The sequence below is a fragment of the Eucalyptus grandis genome, chromosome 9 (genome assembly GCF_016545825.1).
Source record: "Eucalyptus grandis isolate ANBG69807.140 chromosome 9, ASM1654582v1, whole genome shotgun sequence".
Lineage (NCBI taxonomy): Eukaryota > Viridiplantae > Streptophyta > Magnoliopsida > Myrtales > Myrtaceae > Eucalyptus > Eucalyptus grandis.
Window position 1 is genome coordinate 43,835,366 of NC_052620.1, and position 27,874 is coordinate 43,863,239.

General features: G+C 42.2%; 2 protein-coding genes, 2 long non-coding RNA genes and 2 pseudogenes across 5 annotated transcripts; 3 read left to right on the forward strand and 3 right to left on the reverse strand.

The window, feature by feature from the left end:
• Positions 1 to 1,874, forward strand: part of LOC108956584 — a 47,164-nt pseudogene extending 45,290 nt beyond the window's left edge.
• Positions 1,875 to 6,403: 4,529 nt separating this feature from the next.
• LOC108953957 (UDP-glycosyltransferase 85A5-like) lies at positions 6,404 to 7,476 on the reverse strand. Its single transcript, XM_018866258.1, has 2 exons — positions 7,411 to 7,476; positions 6,404 to 6,877 (listed from the first exon to the last, which is right to left on the reverse strand). The coding sequence occupies exons 1-2, from the start codon at positions 7,474 to 7,476 to the stop codon at positions 6,404 to 6,406; spliced, it is 540 nt and encodes a 179-aa protein (XP_018721803.1).
• A 4,611-nt stretch (positions 7,477 to 12,087) lies between these two features.
• LOC104428555 (7-deoxyloganetin glucosyltransferase) lies at positions 12,088 to 14,207 on the reverse strand. The gene is given in 4 exon segments (XM_039302656.1): positions 12,088 to 13,019; positions 13,690 to 13,858; positions 13,861 to 14,030; positions 14,033 to 14,207. Coding segments are annotated over 4 exon segments (1,446 nt in total).
• Positions 14,208 to 17,458: 3,251 nt separating this feature from the next.
• Positions 17,459 to 27,874, reverse strand: part of LOC108956585 — a 28,979-nt pseudogene continuing 18,563 nt past the window's right edge.
• LOC120288115 lies at positions 19,755 to 20,267 on the forward strand. The gene is made up of 2 exons (XR_005546397.1): positions 19,755 to 19,900; positions 20,050 to 20,267. It is a non-coding gene; the product is annotated as an uncharacterized LOC120288115 (long non-coding RNA).
• Positions 21,851 to 22,945, forward strand: LOC104429902. 2 transcript variants are annotated; one of them, XR_005546396.1, is made up of 4 exons: positions 21,851 to 21,962; positions 22,042 to 22,411; positions 22,606 to 22,646; positions 22,852 to 22,945. It is a non-coding gene; the product is annotated as an uncharacterized LOC104429902 (long non-coding RNA). The 2 variants fall into 2 exon arrangements; XR_005546395.1 differs by lacking the exon at positions 22,852 to 22,945 and adding an exon at positions 22,750 to 22,851.

Below are 27,874 nucleotides of genomic sequence, written 5' to 3' on the forward strand. Positions count from 1 at the left end.
GCTTTTGCATCAAGAGCTTGTCTCTTGGTTATCTCTTCTTGAGTCATTTCTCTAGACTCAACAGCTTCTTTTCCTCTTTCTGAGATAGGTGCAGCTTTAGGAATGATTCCTTTGTCTACCACGTCCCATTCCAGAGGATCCTTTGATCTTAGGAATGCCTTCATCTTGTTTTTTCATATGTTGTAATTATTTCCATCAAAGTAAGGCGGTCTGGTATTGCTTTGCCCTTCAACCAGTCTTGGAGCCAACATACTAGCCATGGATCTTTAACTCTGAAGTAAAACACTTCAATTCGAGTACACAGGCTGTGATACCAATTGTGAGCTAGTATGAGCACCTAGAGGGGGTGAATAGGTGCAGAAACAATTTTGCGAGATATGTGCGGTGCAAATCAACAATAGATTATGAAAAGGAAATTCTCAAAACGAATTACGATCAAAGTAAAAGAGTGTAGAGAAGAGAATATGAATACATAGACTATAGTGATTCAGCTTAATCCAAGCCTACGTCCCCTCTTCCGCACTGACAGCCCACTGGCTGAATTTCACTATGAACAAAAGAGTTGTTACAGTTAGGCTCTTCCTTGAATCCACAGTGTAGAGATTCTACTACACTTCCTCAAGGTCTCTCAATGATATACTCTTTTTTGCGTACAAGATTTCACTCAATAGTTTAATTGACTAAGAATAAGGAGCTTCAGACTTTGGAATTCTTCTATCGCGCATACACTTGAACAACTGAAACGTCTTCCTTATATACTCCTTTATACCATCATACCCATTGGCACTTACCAAAGGAATTCTTCCAATCTACCCGTTGGACAGAATCAATTAGGAAGATCTTCGAGCTATTTAAGGAACATACAATCAGGATCTTGGTTTCCATAAGTAGAGCCTTTCAAGTATACTTCGCCAATTAACGAATCCACGATTCCCAAATCAATCTTGATCATAATAAAGGATTCCGACATGTTATATCCAACCAGAAGATCTACTCCAGTCGATAAAGTCAAATCCTTGACGAAACATCCAGTTCTGGATAAGTCTTCTTCGACGGTCTAGAAACTGTCAATGAGGATAGACTTTGAGTCTTGAGTTTGGCAGTCCGGAGGTCTTCAGACTTTGATGGAAGAGTCTGCAAGTCTTCAGACTAGACTGATGGAAACGTTTTATCAGCTTCAAAACACTCAAGGAAGTTTTTTCCAACAGAAGAGAGAAGAGGAGAAGAGAGAGGACAAGAAGGAGAAGAAGACCAGGGTCAAGAAGACTCTTTTGAGCCAACCTTGGCTGTCTCATTGTCCAATGCATCCGAGATGGCGGGAATTGGAGGCTGGCGACGCGCATCACCAAGTCGAAGTCGATCAAGAATAAATCTTACCTACTCCACCTGAAGGCAACCAAATAGGGGGAGTTGCTGGAAAGAAAGGTATTTCTTCGCCTATCTTTCCTAGTAATGTGAGTCGTTTTGCAGTGGATCCTGAGGATGTGTATGCCTCTCACTATCTAGAAGCCTCTACTCATAGTCATGGTGGACAATCTACTGAAATTCCATCCATTCTCAAAACCCCTGGATTTGATTCGGCTGGTCCTAATGTTGCAACAGGACAAACAACAGATTTTCCAAGGCTGCTAGAAATCTTTTTGGATGCGAGGAAGCAGCAATATGCTTTGGGTTATGAGATACAGGATCTTAAGAATGCTTTCATGGCCACTTCAGTGTCTTTGCACAATCAGTTACAAGCCCTGAAGAATCAAGTTCAGTCTACTATACAAGGTGAAGATTTTTATTCACTGAAGCAGATTTTTGCAAGGCTTGAGAAGACATTGGATTCTATGGGAGAATTTGAGCTTGTTCGTCTTCCAAAACAACCATGATTCTGATCCTATTTTCAACAACTCTTTTTCAAAGTATTTTTCTTTACACTCCACTTTTTGTTGTTGACAAAAGGGGGGAGAACTTTGGTGCAGATTTGATTTGGTTTTTATGCTTTGGATTTTTGGATTTTTGGATTTTTGGACTTATCTTTTGTCTGGTTGTGGTTTGACTGATTAGAACTGTTGATTTGATCTTTTGTTTGCTTGCAATAACTTAAGATATGTTGATGATTGTGGTAAGGATAGTTGTTTTTACAGGACTAACATGTTTTTTGTGGTTGCATAATCGCTACGATCCTTATCCTAATCTTATTATCTTTTACGAGATATCCTAGCTTGCTTAAGTGTTGTCTTGTAGGTTAAAAGTATTCAAATTTACGGGAAATTTTTGTCACCATCAAAAAGGGAGAGATTGTTGGAGAAAACTTCCAGATTTGTTTTGAAGTTGACAAAATGTTTCCATTAGTCTAGTCTGAAGACTTGCAGACTCTATTGTTAAAGTCGAAGACCTCCGGACTTAAGATTTAAAGTCTGCCCTCATTGACGGTTTCCGGACTGATGAAGAAAAGTATTATCCGTTGAAGAAGTTTTATCCAGATGAAATACATCTTTAAGGATTTGATTCACATGGTTGAAGAAGATCTCACGGCTGGAGATAACACCTCGAGATCTATTATTCATATTGAAATTAATTCGAGTAATTTAGATCCGTTGATTGGTGAAGTATACTTGGAATGTTTTACTTATGGAAACCTAGATCCTAATTGTATGGGTGAGGAGGATTAGTGGGCTATCATCACATTCCTTAAATAACTTGAGATCTCCCTAATTGATTTTGTCAAACAGGATGATTGGAAGAACTCCTTTGGAAGGTGCCAACGGTTATGAATGCATGAATGAGTATATAAGAAAGGTGCTCAAGTTATTCGAGTGTATGCGTGAAAGAAAAATTTCAAAGTCTAAAACTCTTAATTCTTTGTTATTTCAATTGTTGAGCTTAAATTGTACTCAAAAGAGAGATTAGATATTTGAGAGACCTTGAGGAAGTGTAGTAGAGTCTCTACACTGTGGAATCAAGAATGTGAGATTGTAAAATCTCTTTTGGTTCATGGTGGAATCCATCCGGTAGGCTATCAGTGTGGGAGAGTGGACGTAGGCTTGATCTAAGCCAAACCACTATAAACTGTGTTTCAATTCTCTTTCCCTTATCTTTACTTTAAATTGCAACTCTATGTGAATGTTTATAGTTCTTCATGCCTTCAGTTTATTATTCATAGAAGTTAATTTATTTTGTTAAGATTAGCAAAAATTTCTTTGATCACTTGTTCACCCCCCTCTAGGTGCTCGTACTAGCCTTATCACATAGGTGATGGAAAATATCAATTGGAGCATTGAGATGTCAATTGAATTTATAAATGTCATATGAGATTGAATTGAAGATGAAACTATGCCCAATTGAAGCCAAAGCCCTTTAAATTCATATGCCCCCCCCTTCCCCTAGCCATTTTGGACCAAATCAATGTTTTAAAAAGAGCCTTGGTGGCTCATTGTGAGCCAAGGAAGATGTGCATGGCCATGGATGGATCAAGGGGACAAAGCAGTGAAAGATAAGCAAGTGCGGAGTCCTTATCTCCTTAACCTTCCAACTCCAACCTCGTCTCTTCCTTCTCTCTCTCCCTCTTTGCCATCCAAGCCATCTCTCTCTCCCTCCATCCTTGTTGTTCAAAGACCACTAGCAGCCAAGGAAGTCGTCGGAGCAGCCAGACCACCGTCGAACCGTTTTCCTCCTCTATTTCCACTTCTGCCGATTTTTGCTCACAGCTGACCTTTTGCCAAAGATCAAAGTAAAAAGTCGACTTCCCAGATGAATTAGCAAATGATCCACCCATCTCCGTGACGAGGACATCTAGACTGTTCCATCAAGCCCAACCTCGTCTCGAACGGAGCCATCGACCGTCTGGTACACCAACGTGAAGTTACCGGTCATCGGACCGTTTGGAGCCCTGCCAAATGAACTGTTTAGCGTTTTTCTCGAGTTTCTCCCAATTCCGACCCTTCATTTGCCCGTTCCAACCACCAACACATCCCTCCCTTGACCCCGGGAGCCACCGGTTGCCGACCACCTGCTCGCTAGAGCTCCGATCGGCCCGTTTTCGCCGTTGAAGCTGCCAGTTTCCTCTTTGCAGTCTAGCAAGCAGAAGCATAAGCCTAACCAAGCTTGTTTCCCTTCTGTTTTAGCAAGAACATAATAGAAACTTAGTGGGTTTCTAACAAGGTGTCGGGCTCATTTTGGAGGTGTTCCGGGCCTCGAAGCTTAGGCCTGCTTTGGAGAAAAAATGTCCCCCGCGACGTTCCCGTTTGGTTTGATCCAACTCCCGCGTTAATCAAGTGAGTTTTGCTCACTAATCCCTTATTAGTATGCTAATGATGCTTAAGAGTTGATTAGATTTAATTAAGTGCAATTTGGTGGATAGATTATATTAGAATAATTAAATTAGAGACTTATTTATGCATGTTAAGCAAATGGTTAGTGTACTTAGCAAGTAGACAAGTCCTATTATTTATTGAACGAGTCTCGGTAATTTTCCGGGCTCGTCTTGGCTTCCAATTAGGCATTACGGGCCTAAATTGGATTTATTGTAATTATTTATAATTTTTGGAATTATATAGTTAATTAATTTATTTTTCGAAAATTAGGCTAGGATAGCCAACGATCAAAATTGTATGCTGATTATCGTGGTGTAGTCCGTTTATCTATTTGAGTGCTAAATCGTGATGAATTGATTTAATTCTGATTTTATGATTTTATTCCTAAATTAATCAATTTTGGTAATTGATGGGAAATTAACCAAGCATTGGTTTACAGCGCCAAAAGTATGTTATGGGCTATTGAAAATGGTGGGACCTAGGAAAAGTGAAATTGTTATATTTTGGCTAAGGCCAACCGTGTACCCACACACGGCTATTTTAACAGGTATGATAGAATGTGAAAAAGAATGCCATACTACGTCGACTCGATGGCTAAGGATGTCATCTCAAAGAAAGATGTCATAATTTGTTGGCTCAACAATTCGATATATCACCTTGGAGAAGGCACATGGGCTCAGTGACTAAGTATGTCAACTTGGAGAATGCACGTGAGCTCGGTGATTAGGCAGACCATATTGGAGAAGGCATGTGGGCTCGGTGACTAAGTATGTCAACCTAGAGAATGCACGTGGGCTCGATAACTAGATATACCATCTTGGAGAATACACGTGGGCTCGGTGACTAAGTATGTCAACCTAGAGAATGCACGTGGGCTTGATGGCTAGATATACCATCTTGGAGAATACACGTGGGCTCGGTGACTAAGTATGTCAACCTGGAGAATGCACGTGGACTCAATGACTAGATATACCATCTTGGAGAATACACGTGGGCTCAATAACTAAGTACGTTAACCTGGAGAATGCATGTGGGCTCGATGACTAGATATACCATCTTGGAAAGTAGATGATATTGAATGTACCGGCTAGGGAAAGGTCATGGTGACATGTAATCGACTAAGTCGATTGATCGATAGTTCAATTTGATTGATGTGATGTAATGTGATCATATATATTTGATATATATACCGATTTGCAGGAAGGAACTGAGGCCAAGATAAGTTCTTTGACTCGTGTTGTGCTTAGGCAACCTCTAGAGTGTATTGACTTCCTAATCGGGTTTTAGGGGGTAGAACTTACTGAGACGTTGTCTCACTAGTTATTGAATAACCATTTTCAGGTCCTTAGATGGCGTTGGTGAAGGATCGGCGGCCCAAAGTGTAGAAGGTGAAGCCTAAAGAACTAATGATCCTATTGGACTAGTTAGTCATAGGACAATCCTCTTTTGATGGGAGTTGATTCCCTTTCTGCAGAATTTGTTTTTATGAACTAGTGGTTTAGAACTTGACTTAACGATTCGCCTTGTATATATTTGCACCATGATTTGCAATGTATATAAGTGTGGTTGCTTTTAAAGTGTGAAAATTTGGAGTCCTACTTTTCTATCACATTGCTTTATTGTATGGGGATTATTATTATATGCCTTCGCATGCGTATTAAAATGATAGGGTCGGCGATGCATCCTAGAATGTCACTATTAATCGACGAATGTGAGGGATGGGTGCGTGCCCGAGGATTGGGGCGTGACATCATGTGTTCTTTCCATCTGTCGTATGTAGTTGATACCATCAGTTGTCCTAATGAAGTTGGGAAGATCTAGCAAACGAATGTTTTTCATACCAGGAATCCAGTCTATGGTGGTGTCTTGAAATCCATTCGTTAGATAACTTGCATTTGCATCGAAACACATGGATATAAACAATGACAATTTACTAAACAAACCAGCTGAAGGAATTGTGTTTGAGACCACAGTTATCACAACAACTTTCAAAATCTTAAAGGACACACTCCAATCAATCAGCCGGGATTTTAAGATGATTCATGTCATACAGATAGGGTGCTTTTAAACTTAATACAGAGTAAAGAAAATCCTATACTTCCCTAACCTTTAAGGGGGAATAGCCCTTTTTCGCGGAGCATATGGTACTGAGTATACACCAAAGACCCACAAGCACTGAGAGTCCAAAACAGCACACCAGGCACTCCAAGCTTCTCCGCAGCATCAAGTGCAAACGACATGCGGCCGTCCGCTATCACACAGCTCACCTTCGGAACCTCAGTATCATCGACAGACTTATCATTGAGCCTCCCGAGGAGGTCCACGAAAGGGGCCAAGCAATTCTTGGAAGTGGAATCACAAAGAGAAGGGATGTGCTGAGGGACATCCTCATCGGAATCACTCATTGGCAAGCCATCGGGGATGGTTTCAAAGTGAAACCTAGGCAAGCCATCGAGAGAGCTCAGGCCTCTGGACTTAAGCAAGCGCTTGTGGTTGTAGTCGGTGTGCACGAACGTTATGTGAAAGCCTCGGAGGTGGAGGATCTTGGCGAGCTTCAAAATAGGGTTTATATGACCCTGTGCTGGGTAGGGAATGACCACTGCATGATGCTTAACTCATGCTTCAGAACCCATCTCCCTCCCTCCCTCCCTCCTTCCCTCTCTCTCTCTCCGTGAGAAGACAAGACAGGCTCTCCACAGAATCGCAGAAGATGGGGTTGATGGGTCAGTGGGCTTTCATTTCATGTGTGTATCGGTATAAGCTCGTAAAATAAACCCGCGTCTTGATTCATTCATGCTCGTGCAATAAGAGAACAAACGAACGTCGTCAAAAATGAACGCTGTAGATAGATCCACCGGCCATTCTTTTTCGTTTTCCATTCTTTTTGGTTCTCCTTGGCGTTCCAAATTCTGACCTTATACGGAGAACTATTTTCCTTGGTACGATGAACATACGGCTTTTGTGGCCAGAGAAACAACATCATGTGACTATATGGTTTAATGTGCTTATGCAATTCTTCCGCTAGCTCCTTTTTTGAGGAGTGTATGCACGCTCATGGTGAAAGACCAGTAACACTATTTCTCCACCATAGAAAGAGGGTTTGCAATACATGTTCAGAAAATGGAGGGTATGGACGATAGTCCCTATCATTTTCCTTTTTCGAATTACTCTCCATGTTTAGGGACCATACGCGCCTCCCCTAGTCCGGGAATAGGTCTAATCAATATTTAGGACAAGTGCCGGCTAGGCGCTCACCTAACCTGAAAAAACATAGTACTTTAGACGAGTGAAGCATCAGAAACGTGTCTGCACTGCCAGTCTAGAAATATTATCAAATTTACAATGTTTCCCATGATCGTCGGCTAGTATGAAGGTTTTTTTATTATCGAAACATTATGATGGTTCTTTTTACTTTCAAAACGCAAATGATTGGATCCAACCGAACAATTTTTAGATAATAGCATGATATGGATATGCATCAATATTGAAGAGGCCGGCAAATCACGTGCCACGCAAGGACGAAACAAAAATATATATTTTCTTCGGCTAATGTCTGGAAATTATTGCATATCTAACTATTAAATAGCACGAAATCCACTAGGCATGCTTGCCTGACGTTGACTAGTGCGCTTCGAAGTTGGCATACGAAGATTTGCTTTAAAAAAAAAAAAACTGGCATATGAAGACAAAAGAGCCGACTGTCCTATAAAAGGATAAAAGGAAAAGAATGAAGTAAAACATGATTACATTTCCTTGAAAATATCGTCCGAACACACTTATCAAGTAATTAAATGGGAAAAAAAAGAGAGTGCAGTTTGCAAGACCCTTTTATTGGTATGGTACGTATATTAAGTATAGTACTTGTGATATAGTTAGCTAGGATAAACTATTTAGACTGTGTCTTTGTAGAAAATGGAAAAGAAGAAAGAAAAATTAAGATTTCTCATCACTGAGGTCGGCAAAAGAACGCTTCAAGTGCCATAACTTACGAAAGGTACACTTAAGTGCCTAAGTGCCACTCCGGCCAAAACGCCAACGTGGCGTTTTTCCGGCGAAACGCGCCCAAAACGACGCCGTTTTGCACGCGCCGACGTGGCCAAAACGGCATTGTTTTGGGCTGGACGTGGTAAAAAGAAAATTAAAAAATTAATTAAATTAATTTTAAAATTAAATTTAGTTAAAATATTTTAAAATTATAATTTTAAAATTAAATTTATTTAAAATATTTTAAAAAATAATAATTTTAAAAACTATAAAAAAACTTTAAAAAAATTTAAAAAAAAAGGGAATGGGGAGGCGGGCCGAGGGATCGCCCTCGGCGCTACGCCGCCGCTGCCCCGTCGCCGCCGGAAGGGCCGGCTGCAGCGGGAGGGTCGGCCGGGGTCGCGGGCCCTCGGCCGGGGCCGGCGTCGCCGGCCGACCGGCGGCGAGGGCTCGCAAGCCCTCTCCCGAGCCCAGGGCGAGGGTCGGCGGCCCTCGCCGGCCAGGCCAGGGCCGCCGCCCACCGGGGTCGCCCGGTGAGCGACGGCCTTGGCTCGGGCTAGGGCCGCCGACCCTCGTCGGATCCGGGCGAGGGCCGCGCGCCCAGATCCAGTGGCGAGGCTCGCGGCCCTCGCCCAAATCCCAGCGACGAGGCTCGCGAGCCCCCGCCGCCGGCTCGGCCGGCGAGGGCCGCGAGCCCTTGCCAGATCCGGCGGCGAGGGCTCACGAGCCCTCACCGCCGGTTGGCCGGGGTCACTAGCCCTTGGCCGGGCCCGCGACCCCGGCCGACCCTCCCCCGCCGTCGCCGGCTCTTCACAGTGGCGGTGGCGGCGGCGAGGGCGATCCCTTAGCCGCCTCCCCTGTTCCCTTTTTTAAAAAAAATTTTTAAAAATTTTTTTAAAGTTTTTTAAAGTTTTTTAATTTTTTAAATGATTATTTTTAAAATATTTTAACTAAATTTAATTTTAAATTTAATTTAATTAATTATTTATTTATATTTTTCCACGTCATTTGAAACGACACCGTTTTGGCCACGTCAACGTGCAAAACGGCGCCGTTTTGCCGTCCTCGCCGGAAAAATGCCACGTTGGTGTTTTGGCCGGATTTTTGCCGGATTGGCACTCAAGTGATCCCTTTTACTCCGATTTTGGCACTTAAGTGTATATTTCGTAAGTTATGGCACTTAAGAGTGCGTTTGTTTGCATTTGTTTAAAAATTGTTCCGGGAACAAAAATAGAAAAAAGTGTTTTGTTAGGGGAACAATTTTTGAACAAAAAACGCGTTTGGTAAACTTGTTCCGGGAATAAAAAATAAACAGAAACACGTTTGGTAAATTTGTATAATTTTTTTATTTCTTTTATTTTTTTCTATTTTTTCTACTTTTTCTTTTTTTTTTTTTTTTTTTTCTTTTTTCTTTTTCCTTTTTTGTTTTTTCTTCTTTTGGCCGGTCGCTGGCCTCGGCCATGGCCGGCAGCCTCGCCCGGCCACGGCGAGGCTCGCCGTAGCCGGGCGAGGCTCGGCCTTGCCGAGCCACCGCCCGGCGACGCCGACTCGCCCAGATCCGGCGAGGCCGAGCCTCGCCAGGCGCTGGGCGAGCTCGGCCTCGCCGTATCGGGCGAGATCGAGCTCGCCCAGCCCGATGCGAGGTCGGCCTCGCCGGCCACCGCCGGGCGACGCCGACTTGGCGGTGGCTCGGCGAGGCCGAGCCGCCTTGGCCGGGCGAGCTCGGCCTCGCCGGGGCCGGCGAGCCTCGCCGTGGCCGGGCGAGGCCGCCACCCTCGTCGGCCGGTCGCGACCATGGCCGAGGTCGGCGACCGGCAAAAGAAAAAGAAAGAAAATAAGAAGAAGAAAATAAGAAGAAAAAGAAGAAGAAAATAAAAAAAAAAAAGTATTTCTAAATTTTGTTTCAGAAATAAGAAACACAAATTTCTTGTTTCTTATTTTGTTTCTTTTTTGTTCTTGGGAACAAAAAGAGAAAAAAAGGAACAAACGCACCCAAACGCGTTTGTTCCTTTTTGTTCCCAGGAAGAAAAAAACAGAAAAAGTGTTCAAAAAAAAAAAAAAAAAGAAACACAAACAAACAGGCCCTAAGTGTCCCTTTGGCCAAAGTTATGGCACTTGAGGGGTCCCGAGTCCACGGAGGTCCATATTCAATCTAATTAATCGATTGCCTAAAATCACGGCATGAAAGATTAAGTGTGACGGCTATGTGACGAAATCAGAGTCTTAGTTGAGGTTGCCATATTAAAGACGAAAACGATAGATGGTGAAATAGTCAAAGATGAATGAATTGAACGATAGCGTCTTATTTGCCTTTTGTGATTCTTGTTTTGTTTCTTTTTTCTTTGTAAAGGACGAGTATCATGGAGATGATACTAATTAGATAGGTCTATGCAGTTTTGTGTCATTGCGTTTTTCGATTAGTTTTGTCTCTTTGCGTGGTTCAACCCATTGGACCAGTCTTGCGATTATCGATCCATTTATTATTTTATTGGAACCTTGAAAGGGAATGACTATGAAATTTGGGAGTCATATCAAACTTTAGGGATTATGCAAATTTATTGGATTTCCGGATTAATTAATGATCAATGAAGCTATGGAGAAAAGTGCATCGTATACTTTCTACTCGATGTTCTAATCATAACATAGAATATTTTTCACGCATGCACATTATTAATTGGTCATTGAATATTTTATTGGGTATACTGGAATCTACATGATGTGGTGATTTATGTGATTTTTTTTTTGGTCACATGATTTATGTGACTTGGGTTCCATTTATTTCTGAAAAATAAATGATATGAAGAACATTTTCCTTAAAATGATTATTGGTATCGCTTGATAGAAAATATTTTCATTACTAATAATAATTAATGTCTAAGCAAATATTATCTATTGATGTATCTATTTAAGCAGTCTAGATAATTAATTTCAAAAAAATAAATCATCAAATGGAGAGTGGCATGGATTCGTCCAACTAATAAATTTTCTCAATTTGGTGAGCCATGTTATGGCTTGATGTGAGTATATTTGGATGATTTGACATACAAGAAAAGTGAAAGATCGCGCGAACAAGTATATGTACTCGAGACACTGCATTTGTTACCTGAAGGATAAACTTCATGGATATCACTTGTTAAGATATAACGTATATCTTTCTCAAAAATAATTACGTGTTTAATTGTTTGCTTCAAAACCTTCTAATCCATAAAAAAAAATGGATTGTTTGTAAAATTACGTCCTCCCATTTCCTTTTTCCCACAATAAAAGAACGACAAATGAAAGAATTGGAAGTGAAAGAAATTACACTCGAGATCCATCTACATTCCGTATGGTTTTAAAATTTGCATGAGCAGCCCTACTTTTGGTTGGAATGTACAAACCTTTTCCATGGAGGTCTTAAATCGCATTATCACTTAAGGAATAGCATGATTGATATTTTATATCTTTAAAATATTTTCTGCATCCAAAGTAGTAAAAAAAAATAGTGGTAAATGCTATATATGGAGCACAAGCTTGATGATTGAACAAGTTCTATTAGATCCAGAGCGAGCGAAGATAACAAAGACTTAATTATTTGCACACGGCCATGCATGCATGTATAGCGCACAGGCCAAGTTTGAACTCCAACATCTATCTTGGATCTTGCATTCAACAATCAAATTGATTGGTGGACAAGACACTAACACATTGCATACAACACCAAAGCTCGCTAGACCTCTCCAAAATCTAACTTAGATTCTCCAAGGAGCAATTTATTAATTGATCGACCAACTGGCCAAAAACCTTCAGCCATCTATGGTAGTCAATCAATTGCTGAGAGTACTTCGGAGATGAGCTTGTCCACGTTATTGTATGAAGTCCCACTGGGCATAATTGCTTCCTCCGCCTTCGCCTTCCACTCCATGGCCTTCTTCCTCATCTCCTTCCCCTTCTCTCCCTCCATCAACTCCCTCACCAATCCTTCCACTTCGTCCCTCTTCACGTCATTGTCGATCTCCATCCCGATCCCCCACTCCGTGCAGCTATACAGGCAGTTAGTCTGCTGGTCCCCAAAGAACGGCCAGCATATCACCGGCACACCGCCGCAGAGGCTCTCGAGTGTCGAGTTCCATCCGCTATGCGTCAGGAAACCCCCGATTGCCTGGTGCTTCAGGACCTCCTCCTGCCGACACCAGCGTGCCAGCATCCCTCGGCCTGCGATTTCTTCCATGAACTCGGGTGGCAACACAGCCGACTCGCTCGCCACAAGATCCGGCCTTATGATCCACAGGAATGGCTTCTGGCTGTTAGCCAGTCCCCATGCAAACTCGATCAGCTGGCCAGCTGTCATGACCGTGATGCTGCCGAAGTTCACGTACACCACCGAGCCAGGCTCCTTCGAGTCAAGCCATGGCAAGCATTCGGGCTCCTCTCTCCATAAGCTCCCCCCTACCGATCTCAGGGCTTCGTCTTGGATCTGGTCGGCAAGGAGCTGGAGCGGCCCGATGGTGTAGATGTGGGGAAAGACGGAGGAGAGAGACTCCAGGACATCGTGCTCGAGGGTGTCGAAGGTGTTAAGGATGATTGCGGAAGCCCTGGAAGATCTCTCGACTTCTTGGATGATGAAATTGAGCAGGATATCTTGGTGGTCTAGGGTTCGGATGAAGGTGGGGAAGTCTCTCAGGCGAATGCTTTTCATGCCTGAAGTCCAACTCACCATGGTCTCCAGATATCCATTCGAAAAGTAGGTTGGGTCTGTCATCATCATAAAACAAAGAGTTATGCCACGAACAAAGGATAGATAGAACTATCAAGAATACTGTTCAAATATATCTACAGTTTATCACAAAATCACATTTCAGTTTCCCTAGCAATCATGCTAGGAGTCCAAACCGAAAGTAAGATTTGTATACAAAATCGCAAAGTGTTCGTATGTCTTTTTTGGGGGGAATTATATGAGATATGTTTTTCGTTTTCGGACACAAAAATAGTGACGCTGTAAACTAGTATTTGCATGTAACTTGTACCGTAGCACTACGTTAAATATGCTATAATTTATTATTGAAATTTGTTCATTAGTATATGCAGTATCGCATCTGATGACCTAAACCAAGGTGATCGACCTATATACCACCCAACGTGGGCTTGCCGGATTATTTATAGTAAGCATGTTACTAAAAGGTTTAGTGTCTTTGCATTTCTCTTATTCTCTTTTATGCTCATGCCATGTATGAAATAAAAATTAGTCTTCTTTCGAAATGTAAATGAAGGACGGGAAGAAACAAAAAGCAAAGCAAGAGAAGTAAGTAGAGAACTGAGAAACGTCTAAATTCCAAAATAGGTAGCGGCAAATACTTTTTTGGCCAAAAAAGTTTTAAAAAAAAAACTAAATCCTCCTTTGACAAATATAACATGGAGTGCGGACCTTTCAGGGGCGTAAAACCATCCTCGACAAGACGACGATACTTAGTGCAGCCAAACAGCCCGCAAGCACTGGGCGGCCAAAACACAACTTCAGGAATCTTCAACTCCTCGGCAGCATCCACAGTGAACGCCATCAAACCGTCGGACACGATACGCGTGACCGGGGCACCACACCATCTTGGGATTGATCTTGGAGCTTCAGGAGAAGACTCCTAAACGCTGATAGCCCGTGTTCAGATAGAGAAGCACAGAGCGAGGGGATGTCCTGGGTGGAGTCGGCGTCCGAGGGCGGGAGGCCATCGGGGATCATGTCGAAGCGGAAGTGGGGCAGTCCGTCGAGGAGTGGGGCCCCTGCGACCGGAGCAAGCGCTTGTGGTTGTGTTCGGTGTTGACGAAGGTGATGTGGAAGCCCTTGTGGTGAAGGAGCTTGGCCAGTTTGAGCATGGGGTTTATGTGGCCCTGTGCTGGGTATGGGATGCATACTGCATGAGGCTTCTCTCCTGCTTGAGGATAAACCATCTCTCTCTCTCTCCCTCTCTCTCTCTCTCTCTCTCTCTCTCTCTCTCTGTTGTTTTCGTGGAAGAAGAGCCTCCGACTCTTTTTATAAGCGAATAATGCTACTTGTACAGACAGATTCATCGATGAAATTGGTATTTTACGATCTACGTGATGTTGCGGGTTCTGATATACTGCTGAATTAAACACTTTAAGATTTAATTATAGTACTTACTTTATAATTTTATGAGACTAGCTTAATGGGAAAAATTATCAAAAAAGTCCTAGACCGAGTGCAATTATGCAAATATTATCATAAACTTATTTTTTTGTCAATTGAGTCGTAAACCTTTTGTAATTATATAAATTCAATCCATTTGACTAAATTTAGTTGGTCAACACTAACATGGACGCCGCCCTATAATTTTTAATAATATTTTTAAAAAATATTTATTAATTTTTTAATCTGTTTTTCCTTTTTATTCTTTTCTTTTCTCATCTTCCCTACTTCTTCCTCTGGCTCTGGCAGTCAAATTTGATTGGATGAATCGGTAGTCAAATTTGATTGGATGGACCGAAAGGATTCAAGATTAAATTAGCTAAATTTTTTAGGATTCTTATAGTAATTTTCCCAGTTTATGTGTGCTTTTATATCTCTCTTTATGTGTGGGGTTGGTCAAAAGACGGGTGAATACTAAAAAAAAAAAAAAAAACTTATCATGCGAAATGAGGAAAGCACGTGTTCTTCGGAGTAGTATCACTTGAAAAATTGGCCTCGGCCTTTAGTAGCACACCTAATGTTGGCTTGAACACAGTTCATTCAACTATATGTACAAAGACTAAATTACAAATAGTTGGGTACGTGTAAGTATTACAAGAGAAGACAAGTACATGCTAGCTCTTCCGCAATGAATATATTATCTAAAATTCGACTTGTGAGGAAACCTAATCTAACACATACCACAACGGAATTTGAAAGCAAAGGAATATCCTTTCTGGAAAATACGTAATTGATAACACAATACATAGTTTGTGTAATCTAAGTTCATGTTGTTGTCTCAAATGCTCCATCTTACACTCAGGGCGAAATAAATGTTTTAAAGAAGGAAGCTTAAGCGGCGAATTTCGAAACCTAAGTACAAGTTTGGCAACTTGGGTTGAAAGAGAAGGGGAATAAAATGGCCTAATTGCACTTGCCATGCGGCCCAAACTTAAGTTAATCCTGTTTGATACGTGGAGGCAAATTGGTCAAGTACCTGATGGTGCCTATACAAGGATAATTATAAAAAAATCTTAAATTTATTGTGCGAGTGTCAATTTAATTATGAACCTTTTAATTTAGTTATTTTATTGATAAATTTTGACCAATTACCAATATAATCCTTCCAATAATTTTGTTCAAAAATCACTGAGGCCGATGCCGACCATCCTATTTGGCATAGCTGGCGACACCGAGTTTTCACATGAACAATTTTTTTTATTCTAAAATTTTTCTGAATTTTAACTATTAATTTTTTTCCCTTTTTTTCTTTCTTTTCTTTCCCACTATTGCTAGCGAGGGTGGCCAACACCCTTGTAGACCATGGAGCAAGATGGCCCTCTCCTATATTTTGCAAGGACCTAGTTGAGAGCCGCGATCCTAGCTAGCCACAATGAAAAATGTAATAATAAAAAATTCAAGATTTGTTTAAAATATTATAAAAAATTGTTCACGCTAGTGCCACAATGTACACAGGACGGCTGACATCCATATTAATAATTACAAGGACCTTGTAGACCATGGAGCAAGATGGCCCTCTCCTATATTTTGCAAGGACCTAGTTGAGAGCCGCGATCCTAGCTAGCCACAATGAAAAATGTAATAATAAAAAATTCAAGATTTGTTTAAAATATTATAAAAATTGTTCACGCTAGTGCCACAATGTACACGGGGACGGCTGACATCCATATTAATAATTACAACTAAGTAAAATGATTGGTAATTATAAAAAAGTTTTGAACTAATTGACCAAATTAAAATATTTATGATTGAGTTGACATTTATATAATAAAGTTTGAGGTTTTTAGATACGTGTTGCCAACACCTGCGGTCTCCAATCAACAAAGCGACCTTCCATCAAATCACCTCCTCGTCTCGTTCTTTTTTCTCCATCCATACTCCAGGACGGCGCATGTGCATTATAATTCTCGAATCTCTCCCGAAACTATCGTCGGACATTATGGGGTCCTCAATTATCTTGAAGAGCTCTTTTTTTTTTTTTTTTTTTTGGTCGAATATCTTGTAGAGCTGAGTATGAGATTATTGTCTTCTAGTCCAGCAAGGAGATCCCACCTTCATTTTGGTCAAAATAGGGCTTACAAACGTCATTAGTCCGAAACATACGAATTAGACCTTCTCAGCATCTTTAATTTCTTGACTTCCCGCTATAGAGATTCATCTGTATAAGAGGTTTTCGCAAACTAGCGAGACCAACACGAGGGGGCTCATAATATCTTCGGAAGGCCAGTCAACTTGGACAGAACTAGCTGGACGTGCCCATTAAACCAAGTCAGTGTGAAGATGGACAACTACGAAAGTTGCAAAATTTAACAAATCCATCTCTTAATGGAGCACATTATACTCCTAGCAATGGCACTCGTAAGAAAGGTACACATGGCTGGTCGTAAATAGGATCTTACTGAACAATAATTTCAACCATGTCTATGATTCCCTTGGCTTGAAAACACTCGTTAAATAATCATAAATCAACATGACTAGCTATAAATGGATCTTGCTGTACAATGATTTCGATCACGTCTAATGATTCCCCTGACTTGAAAACACTCATTAAACAATCATAAATCAACATAATGGCATGTGATCTAATCCACCTCATATCCATTTACAACAATATGAAAACAACTCGGATAAACCATTACAATTGACAACACTTTGTATTATTTAACAACATGAACGGTTTTTCCCGACGGTTCACGACCCTGAGGTACTGTACCCTGGCTTGGAGGACTAGTACAGACGCACCAACAATCCCCCTACCAAGGATGATTGAGAAGGAAGGGGAGATCTTAGTCTTGAAGCGTCCGCATTTATGAGACTCAACATCTAACTTGGATCTTGCATTCAACAATTGAATTGATCGTAGGGCAAGACACTAACATATTGCATACAACACCAAAGCTCGCTAGACCTCTCCAAAATCTAACTTAGATTCTCCGAGGAGCAATTTACTAATCGATCGACCAACTGGCCAAAAACCTTCAACCATCTATATGGGTTAATCAATGGACGAGAGTAATTCGGAGATGAGCTTGTCCACGTTATTGTATGAAGTCCCACCGGGCATAATTGCTTCCTCTGCCTTCGCCTTCCACTCCATGGCCTTCTTCATCATCTCCGTCCCCTTCTCTCCCTCCATCAACTCCCTCACCAATCCTTCCACTTCGTCCCTCTTCACGTCATTATCGATATTGACACCTAATTTTAACCATGCTACTTACTTACTCATCATATAAAAATTACATTTCATAGCATTGCATTTAGGTAATAATAACATCTAGGATCAAACTTATCTTTTAGAAAATAAAAAATAGAGAATAATAAACTAATAAATAAAATAAAACATTTGGTTGTGGAGGTAAATTTTGGAACAACTTTGTTGTTGTATATATATCCTTATTTCAAAATTTAAAAAAATTATTTGTTGTGTGATTTTGGAGCCATTTCTTTGATAAGTGGTTGAGTGAATATCTACTTGCAAAAACAACTTTGAGTTTTCCTCTATAAATAAAGGATGCAAGGCTTCGAAATTGGGGGTGTTTTCTCTCGGTTTTGAGGTCAAGAAAATTCAACAAAAAAGAGGGAAAAGCTTTCGGTGTTCTTTTTGAGGGAAAAGAAAAGTAAGCAAAGAAACAGTCGTCTGTGGAGTTCTCGAGAGAAGGAGAGAAACACAAAAGGGGAAGAAAGGGTACCCTAACAGTGCCACGTCATCCGTGCTCTGAACCATTCACGCGTCGACACCTGTCCTCGGGGCCCGCCACGTCTGCTCTCTTTTCTCTCCATCTTCTGCGCTTCTTTCTCTCTCCTCTCTCTTTTCATTCTCTCCCGAATAACTTGGCTGGTGGCTCGGCTCGGCTGGACAGGCAGAAGAAAGGACGACTCCCGCTTAAAATTTCTCTCTCTTCACTTAAATATTTTGGATTTTCTCTCTCTCTCTCTCTCCTCGTGGAAGAGCAGACAGAGAACGAGCTGCACTTCCTCTGTTTCGTTCTCAGCGCATCCTCCTCCGCCCTCTCGTCTAATCCTCCGTCGACGACTTGCTTTCTGCTCTGCTCGGAGCTGGTCCGTCCTGGTCGGTCGTCCGTCATCATCTTCAATCCGCTGATTCGAAGCTCGTAGAAATCGGAGACGCCGGCGATTTGGTGATGAGCACTTGAAGGGAAGGAGCTTCGATCGGAGATGACGGCCAATCATCGCAACGAGGTGAGCGGCGGCGCGTCGGTAGAAGGGGGAAGTCGGTGGTCGTGGAGGGCGGCATGGGTGCGGTCGGCGGGAGCTTCGCGAGTACTGCAGATCGCCAAATGGGTCCACCGTTTCTAACGGTCCGTACGGTTTCTCCTTCGTTTCTCGTGGTTTTCTCCCTCCCGTGTCGTTGAGTGCGGTTTTTGCCCGGGCTCCGGTGGCTCGGGATTTTGGGGTCGGCCGGGACTGGAGATGCCGTGCTTCGGGGTTTGTCTTTTCCGGGCTTTGTCGTCTGTTTGTGACGTTCACGATTGGAATTGCTGATTTGCGTTTAGTCTTTAGTAGTTCCAATCCGCCGCTTCATTGCGTGCGTCGGCTTGCGTTGACGATTTTTTTCGTTTCGGGTTGTTTGTTTTTTAAGGTCTCTTCGACTTGGATCGCGGAGCCTGACTGTGGATGACTATCAAGGTTGATGTGCAATTCCCTATTTTGAGAGTCTGGGCAGCTGTGGCCTGTTGATTCGCTGTCACTAATCGGCTCTCAACTGATGTAGTTTCATTATGTGCATATATCTGATTGAAAGAACTAGAGAAATTTCAATTGTTTGATCCGTATTGAGGGAAACTTATGTGTACTCATTCTATCAACTGTTAATACATGGACTTATTTTTTCATATGTGCGTATTTAACTGCACGACCTCAGAGGAACCATGTGGAAGCTATGGTCGATGCTGAAGTTCCGACTTGAGCCGTTTCTGCGCGTGTGTCTTCCCTTTTCCTTTTATTCTTCTTTCGAATGTACCGGTTGGATTTCTCTGCTAGTTTTCAGCTACTTTGATCAAGTCTCTTTTCTGAAGGGTTTATGATCAGTTCTGATGCAAATGACTTTGCAGGATGGGCCACTAGTTTGTTTGCTTATGAAAGCGTTGTGGATTCAAATATTCCTTTCTTTAATGTTGTTATTGAGATGACTGATGTTGGTCATGGTATGTTGTTCTGTTCTGGCTATTCTTGCCTCTGGGCGTTTCTCTGTTTTTCTTTTAGGTCGTTTGCGAAAAACCATTCTCACCAACTTAGGGCTTTGCTTATTCCCTTTGGCAGAAACTCGGTCATGTAAGAAAGCCCAGATTATGAGGCTTGAAATTCTAATCATGTATTGCACCAAAAAGCAGAGCACATGCAAGATATCATGGGATTGCTCTTTAAATACATTGACATCTTACACCAGTCTGGCATTTGCGAGTGGATTTATGACGAGGTAGGGATCCAAAATACCTATTTAGGACTATGAGTTGCAAATATGATAAGTTCAGGATACTACCTGTGGCCCTTGCGTGTATTTACTCATTTCTACGTTATACATTAGCTAAGGAGGTAATTGGCTGGTGTGTGGGCTTTATATTACAGCGACAATGCTAGCCAAGAATCCTGATGCTCCGCATTGCAGCATTTTCGTAATTGGGAACTTGAGGCTACATGCATTCGAGCTTCTTCTATACTTTGCTAGATACAACTTCTATCAAATGTTGTCAGAGCAAGTCTCTTAGGGGACATTCACATTATCAATTGTATTAATTAAATAAATAATAGCCTCTAACAGTTGCAAGAAATCAACCTTTTGATGACACTTGTGCTTCTTAAACATCCCTCTGATAGCTGTCACAAATGTGATGATGTTTCCATCATGGAAATAGTTCTACAAAATGTGGAGAAAAAATTTATTGGATGACTCTGAATACAGGTAGAACCGGCAGATGTATCCATTAGGGCTTCAATGGAAGGGAAGTCATCTAAATTTTGGTCCTTGCAGCTCTATCTTTGATTGTGACTTTCGTAACATGGTAATGCATTATAATGTAAGCTTACGAGTTCAAGAAGCTTGTCGAGGGTACTTTTCTTACTAGAATAGTTGCTTTTAGTTTGTCAAATGAGAAAGCACTACCTCATTTGTGTTAAAAGAGAATAACGCATCTATTGAATAACGCATCTGTTGAAGTACCTCACATCGCATGTCTACCGGGTTTATATGGGCCTTATATTCATGTGGTCTCCTTACACTTACCAGCTTAAACTTTTGGGTTGGACATTTTAACAGCATCAAGGTTGGTTTTTGACAGGCCTATTAAAAAGAAAGAGATCGTAATTCTCTAATCTTTGTCATTGATTTGTTGAGCAGTAACTAAACACACTTGCAGACACTACTATGTGTACATGTTTCCATGTCTAATATATTTTGAAATGGGTAAAATGGTATTTTAAATCTGTCTTTTGCACCAAAAGAAGAAAGGAATGAGTAAATTCTTGCATTTTGTACGTGACTAGAAAATTAGGCATAACATTTCCAAATTGCAATGTACATTAAATCTGTCGAATTGATCATAAATGGCAGTGGCATGGAATGAGTGAATGTGATTTGAGTTTGAATTGGAATTAAAGGATTCTGAACCCACCCTGTATGAGCACCCATCTTGTGTTATTAAATATGAATGTCAGAGGTTCTGTGTGGATCCTAATTTAATCTTTTGGTGAAGATTGCAGCTGTAAGGGAGACGATTGTTGCACAATCAGGATAAGATCTCTCCAATGAGTTATGTGGTCTCCATAGCATCAAATATGAAGGTATCCAAACTTTCTTGTATAATGTGTTTACCTCTCTAAATTGATGATGTGCATGCATTCTATGGAAAACATTTGTATCTTTCCTAGTTCAAACTTCAGACCAATCCTGCTGGTCCTCTTCAAGTAAACTGGAATAGCATACGATGTAGATACTAGATATTTTCTCTTGGAAGTTTAGGAGTCAGAGGGAATTGGTGTGATGAGATAACATAAAGTCCTATTCAGATTTAACTTTGATTTTGAGTTACAATGACACCCGACGGAAGTCACAAGATGTGATCAATTTCCTTTGCTAGACAATAAGTATATCTGGTTGTACTTGGATGTTTTTCCAAGGCAGTATAAAAAATTTTGACTTTACTTTCCTCTTTTATTCAGGCCAGCCTTAAAATATTGGACTTTAGCATATAGCTTCTACAAAAATTTTGCCCCTTTCTCCACTCACTCCATTACTTTCGTCTACTTATTTACAGCTCTCTCTTTTCCTGCTAAATTTGATTTTTGGCATATGAATCAAGAAAAGTGGCATATGATAACTATTTCAGTAAAAAACATAACTCCAAAAAATGCATTTTGGTGTTCTCTTTTGATTCCTTATTATATATCAGGAGTGGGTGCAGTGAGCTTCGAGTGAACATCTTCGTTTGCCAGTGGCTAATCAGTTTATTGCCACTGACTTGTCCCTCAAGAAGACTGACAAGGTGGTCTGATCAATCTTAGGTCCATTTGGCGTGCTTTTTGAACTAATTCACCATCTTGACATTCATAACATTGGATCAGGTCATGTATCCAGTGATTGAACTTTCACACTTCTTGAGATGTTGCCGTTTATCTTACATTGGCTTGATAACAGGGTCTGCTATTGACATGATGACCAGCACCATAACTGTTGGTAGTCAAACCAACTGTTGCTCATAATGCTGAGGAGGATTTAATGCTTTAAAGAATGAAATTCGGGTTCGTCAAACCAGAAGGTGGCAAGCAATTGGCATCCTAAGGCATGTTTTGTTCAGCTACTGTACCTTGGAGATTAAAGAAACATGCCATTGACTTCTTGCTTTGCACCACAGAAGGAGATATCTCACAGGAGAGTGAGAGTGAAACTCTAGATTTCTCATCGTTTGTTCCTAGCCATTTTGCTGCCTTGCAGGTATTATAGTTAAAGATGTTGATTTTGTGCCATTTCATTTTGTATATTCTTCTTATCATTAAAGTGCAAAATCTTGGGATTGACAACGTCATCATGTACACATCGGATGATGTGCTAAGGAAGAAAGCTTTTGATGTACTGGAAATGGTTAGTGTTTTTGACTTAAGATCCTCTGCTCTTGCTTCAGTAAACAGATGCTGTGCTAAGGAAGAAAGCTTTTGATGTACTGGAAAGGGTTAGTGTTTTTGACTTAAGATCCTCTGCTCTTGCTTCACTAAACAGCTCGTCACTCTTGTAGTCCATTTCTCTCTTGTTTAAGTTGTGCAATTATTTCCCAGTCTCCAGATGCTTGCTGATATTGCAATTTCTCAAAGGTTTGATGTCTTAAAAGCCCTGATTACAAATTGCATCTCTTCCTTTATGGTAACTGCATGGGGAAGTACGTGGAATTGCTGGATCTAGGGGTGAGGATGGCTGCAAGGTTCCACTCTCACTGCCCACAAACCGCACGTTTGTATTACCATCCTCCCTCCAACCATGACGATGACGACAACCACCACCACCACCACCACCATCACCACTCCTTGAGCGGCGGCACAGGCAATGGCCCTTGTCCGGACCACAGGCTCAGAATCGACTCTATTGAACTCATGCTTTTTCTGTTGTGTGAGGAAGAGTTTAGATTTCTCTATTTGGGATGTGTTTTGAGCGTTTATAGGGAAGACATCCAGCCAAAAAATTGAGTTGTTTCCTGTCTTCTCGCATATTTTTTCAAACACGAATTGTGTCTCCATTGTCAATTTTGTCCCTAGACATCAAACCAAAAAATCAAGTTGCTTCTTGTCTTTTCACATATTTTTTCACATAGATTGTGTCTTCATTCAATTGATTCAATTTGGTCCCTAGATAGCTTAAATCAATAATTCACGTAGTAGTGATTCATTATTTTGAATGAATGAATTTTATTCATTTTTCTTGACCAGTTTATCGATCTCAATCAATCTTTTGTCAACGGTTTGACAATGTCCAAATCGATAATTGTTGTTCCCAAGCGCTATGGTGTTGTGCCCTAAATGTTCCTAGAATACAAGATCTAAAAAACAAGCACTATTGTCTAATTTGAGAACAAGAATTTGCTCTACAGCACCCACAAATTGACCACGGAGGACAATGGAACAATATCGCGTGGCACCATAACTACATCATTCGTCGCATTTTGCACTGCGATCTAGGCTATGTCTCATCAATTCACGGCCTTTTGCTAGCATTTTCCCATGCTTCGAGGTTATGCAACCTCTCGGCAGATGTCCTCAACATGAATCGGATAATGTTTTACGGAGCCGAGGGGGCCAAGCTCTCGATATTTCCATATGCCTCTGGTACTTAATTGTGGGAAGAGCCAGCATTTCACTGTAGAGCAAGTATGCTTTTATGGAGAATTGGCAACTAGGACATTCGTTAATTTGAAAATTCTCATAGTTTATGAGCTTGTCTTGTTATGAAACTCTCAATGGTATGGATCTGTATATGCATTACACCCTAACTCCAGCACCAGCAGTTTTGCTCACTCGGTTAGGAACATTGAGCTGGAGCAAACACCTATTCTTGTGTTCCGCTGTCTAGTAAAATCCCAAGTAATACCTTTAGTCATTTACACACACCAAACACTAAAACGCTATAAGGTACAAATGCCACAGGGCAAGTGTGGCGTGGTAGTATAGATTTTGGAGAAATGTTTCAGGAGTACATTATCCAAGATCCTCAATTCTAGCTTATTTAGAATTTGCTGTGAACTTCCATATGTTCATACCCTCTTCAATGTGAACCGTAAAGAGGTTGCGATGCCCTGAAGCTAAAAATGTCATCTATTCGTACTGTGTTTGGTCCAACTGCTTCATTGTTATCCACTTCAAAATTTGATGAATGCTTGCTCCCATAAACTCGTACACTAAGCACCTTCCTCTTGGGCACTCCAATTCGTATGTGCTTGTTGAAGAAAGCTATCAATTCTTGTTTTGCCAGCTTCCTTAATGCTGCGACCTGGTCCAATGCAAACGAAGTCAATTTTCGTGAGTTGCTTTGCATGTCCGGCTTTATGAAGATAAATTAGGCAGTTTCAGCTGAGAGGAGGCAAAGGGCATACTGCCAATTGTATACAGGTAACTTTAGTTCCATAAAAAGAGATCAAGCAGAAGATGAATGTAGGCAAAACAAATAGTAGATGAAAAATAGTGTCGATTTGCTCAGTCACTACTGAGAAGACTAGGATTTGATGTCTGCAATAGAGAGAGAGAGAGAGAGAGAGAGAGAGAGAGAGAGAGAAGCAATATCTTGTACCTTAGTTTCTATTCGATCAAATAGAGGAAAGTTCTATCAGTTATCTCTTCCTAGTGACGCTCAGATTCTTCCCACAAATTATTGTCCGTCTCCATCTTTGATTCAATTAGTGTGTTTAAATGGCTTTGTCAAAGGCAGAAATTCCACAGGTTCGATGTAATGGTTTAAAGATTATTTGACAAGCTGACATGATTTTCATGATGGAACACGGGAGAAACAAATCACCTTGAAATCAACCTCACTCATCTTAAGGAGTTTACTTTCGAAAGACTCAAGAAAGCTCAAGACTCGTGTGTCGATGTACCTTGGACCCTGTTAAGATTAACTGTTCTGAGCTGGTGGAAGGCTTCATGCCTTGCAATAAAAGCCAAAAGCTGAAGTTGTATGTTCAAAGTAATGTCATCTTGATGGATATGCAATTATCCATGGGGATTGTAATCAAATACATACAGAAAAAGACTAAGTAGACCTACCAAAATGAGTTACTCCATGATTTTTAATGCTTGTAATCTGATGAACTTTTTGTCTTTGCTAATGTACAAACATATACTTTCTGAAAGTGAATAAGTGTGTCAGAAATCAACCATCCCAAGGGGGTAAACCATGCACAATTCTAATTGTTGAACCTATCCCCAAGGGAGTAAACCATGCGCAATGTGTCACCAAAGGTGGCCTAGGCCAATTAAGTTCATTGCAGTCGGGAGTCATCTTGAATGTCTATTTAGGCAAAAGACAGGCCAGAAGATTTCATGACAAAGTTATGCGGACAGAAATTTGTTCTTTTCATTAATATTGTTGAGTAAAAGTACCTGAATATAGTGAAGCAATGCAGAATTCTCATCATTTGGGTTTAGGCCTTCAGTTGAGTAGACGTAATTTACACCCTCGTCAAGTGTGACGAGTCTGCTTGTCATGAGCTAGATTGGAGCACAGGCTTGTGTCACGGGCCGATCGATTGGGATCGTGACCGCGCGGCAACTCGGGCACTTTAGGATCGGGATGGATCGCCAAAGCGCCTAAGCCAAGCCTCGCACCGTCGAACGCTCACTCGCTCGCCTTACCCGGATCGTAGAGAGAGAAAGTATCTAGAGAGAAGAGCTCTGGATAGAAGACTTGCTTTGTATTGCGGAAGTAGTGGATGTTTACAAATGAAGGAGGACACCCCTTTTATAGTTGAGGGCCTCGGATTACAACCATCGATCTAGAATTCTATCGGCGGACGAGATCGCACCGCCTCAACTACCGACATAAGTGTCGTCTACCAACTACCGACATAAATAAAAGGGAACAGACTCCCGTAGTATGACTTAATGATGGTGGTTCTTGCCCTTGTAATGTTCGGGGAGAAGACTCGGTGGGAATCCGATTGACAGCAGGAAGTCCACGGGCGAGTTGGGGTCGACCTTGGGGAACCTCTCGGGTTGCCCATTTCTAGGCCCGTGACATTCTCCCCCACTCATTCGAGCGACGTCCTCGTCGCTCTCAGCTCGGCGAGCAGCCTTGCGGGCTTTGGCACGATCTTTCTTGTGCTTGTTTCTCTTCGCTCGGACGCTCATGAACGAAGGACCACATCCTTCGATGATGAAGTCGGATGCGCGTGGCGTGGTCTTTGGCTTGGACAGCACGCGGTGCACACTCAACCTCGGGAAGAGTGCTTGGATAGGCATGGCGTGTGTTGGAGTCGGATCCAACTTGGTCGTGGCGGCTTCACCTCGGACAGCTTGTTGATGCGCATGACGGCCTTCAAGCTCTTGTCGAGGCATCGGATTGACGCGATGGTCTTGGTGTCGACCACCCCTTTGATCATGGGGATCATCGACGGGCACTTTTTGTCGAGGATCATCATACACTTCGTCCTCATGTCGATCATGGCTCCCACACTTTCGAAGAATTGCATTCCAAGTATGAGATCATAATCGTCAAGAGGGATTACCTCGAATGACATTCGTCCCTTCCATCCGTCAATCTTGACGTCCACGTCGGGTGTTGCTCCAACGCCATGGAAGTCACCCGAGTTGATGGTCTTGTATGACTTCCCGGATGGCTCCACGTGTAGACCCAAGACCTTTGCGACCTCGGTCGACATGAACATGTTGGATGCGCCGGTGTCGACCAAAGCGTAAAGCGTTCGGCCGCCCACTTCGACCTCCACGAAGAACATGTCGGTGTTTGAAGTGATTCCTTCTTCTTTGGTCGGCGATCGGGCTTGGAACGAGTTGATCCTCTTCACAGCCCCAATCCGGATCTGCCGCTTGTCTTCTTTGGGCTCCTCCTTCTCTTCCTCGATGGCAAGGAGGGCGTTGATACGGCCCCTTTGTGGGCACTTTTGGGTCCAGTGCGGACCTTTGCAAATAAAGCAAGGAGAGGGCGGAGGTTGATCGAACTTACTCGCGTAGTCGATCGGTGGTCGACCTCTTTGGAAGGACGGCTTAGAGGTCCCTTCTCCCCACGGTTTGGCTCGGATGTTTTGATCGGGCGCGCCTCGGGGAGTGCCTCTCGTGTCGTCTTCGGGTCGATCCGACCTCCAGTCTCTTGCTCGGTTGTTTCGGTTCAACTCTGGTGAGGTCGACGAGTGACTCGGCCATGCTCGGTGCACGCGCAAGACTACTCACGTCCCGCCGTTTCAGCTCAAGTTGTGCCCATGGCTTGAGTCCATCCATGAACGCTCCGAAAGCCTCCTCTTCGCTCAGGTTGCGAATCTGGAGTTTGAGCTCCGTGAACTCCTTCACGTACTCTCGGATCGTACCTCTTTGCTCGAGGCGATGGAGCTTGCTCCGGGCTTCTTGTTGAGCAAACTCGGGGAAGAAGTAGTCTCGGAACTCTCGCACGAAGTCGTCCCATGTGCACACGGGATCAGCGCCTCGTCGAATCTCATCGCACCTATTACGCCACCACAGCATCGCCGTATCAGACAAGAACATGGAAGCGGTTCGTACCTTGATCGACTCGTCGTTTATGTTGACGGCGCCGAAGTACTGCTCCATGCTCCACACGAAGTTGTCCACGTCTTGGGCGGACCGGTTGCCTTTGAACTCCTTTGGCTTCGGGACCTCAATCTTGGTCACCGCTTGAGCAGGCACCGCACCATTCGTGATGCTAAGTTTGCATAGGGCGAGCTCGGTCTTG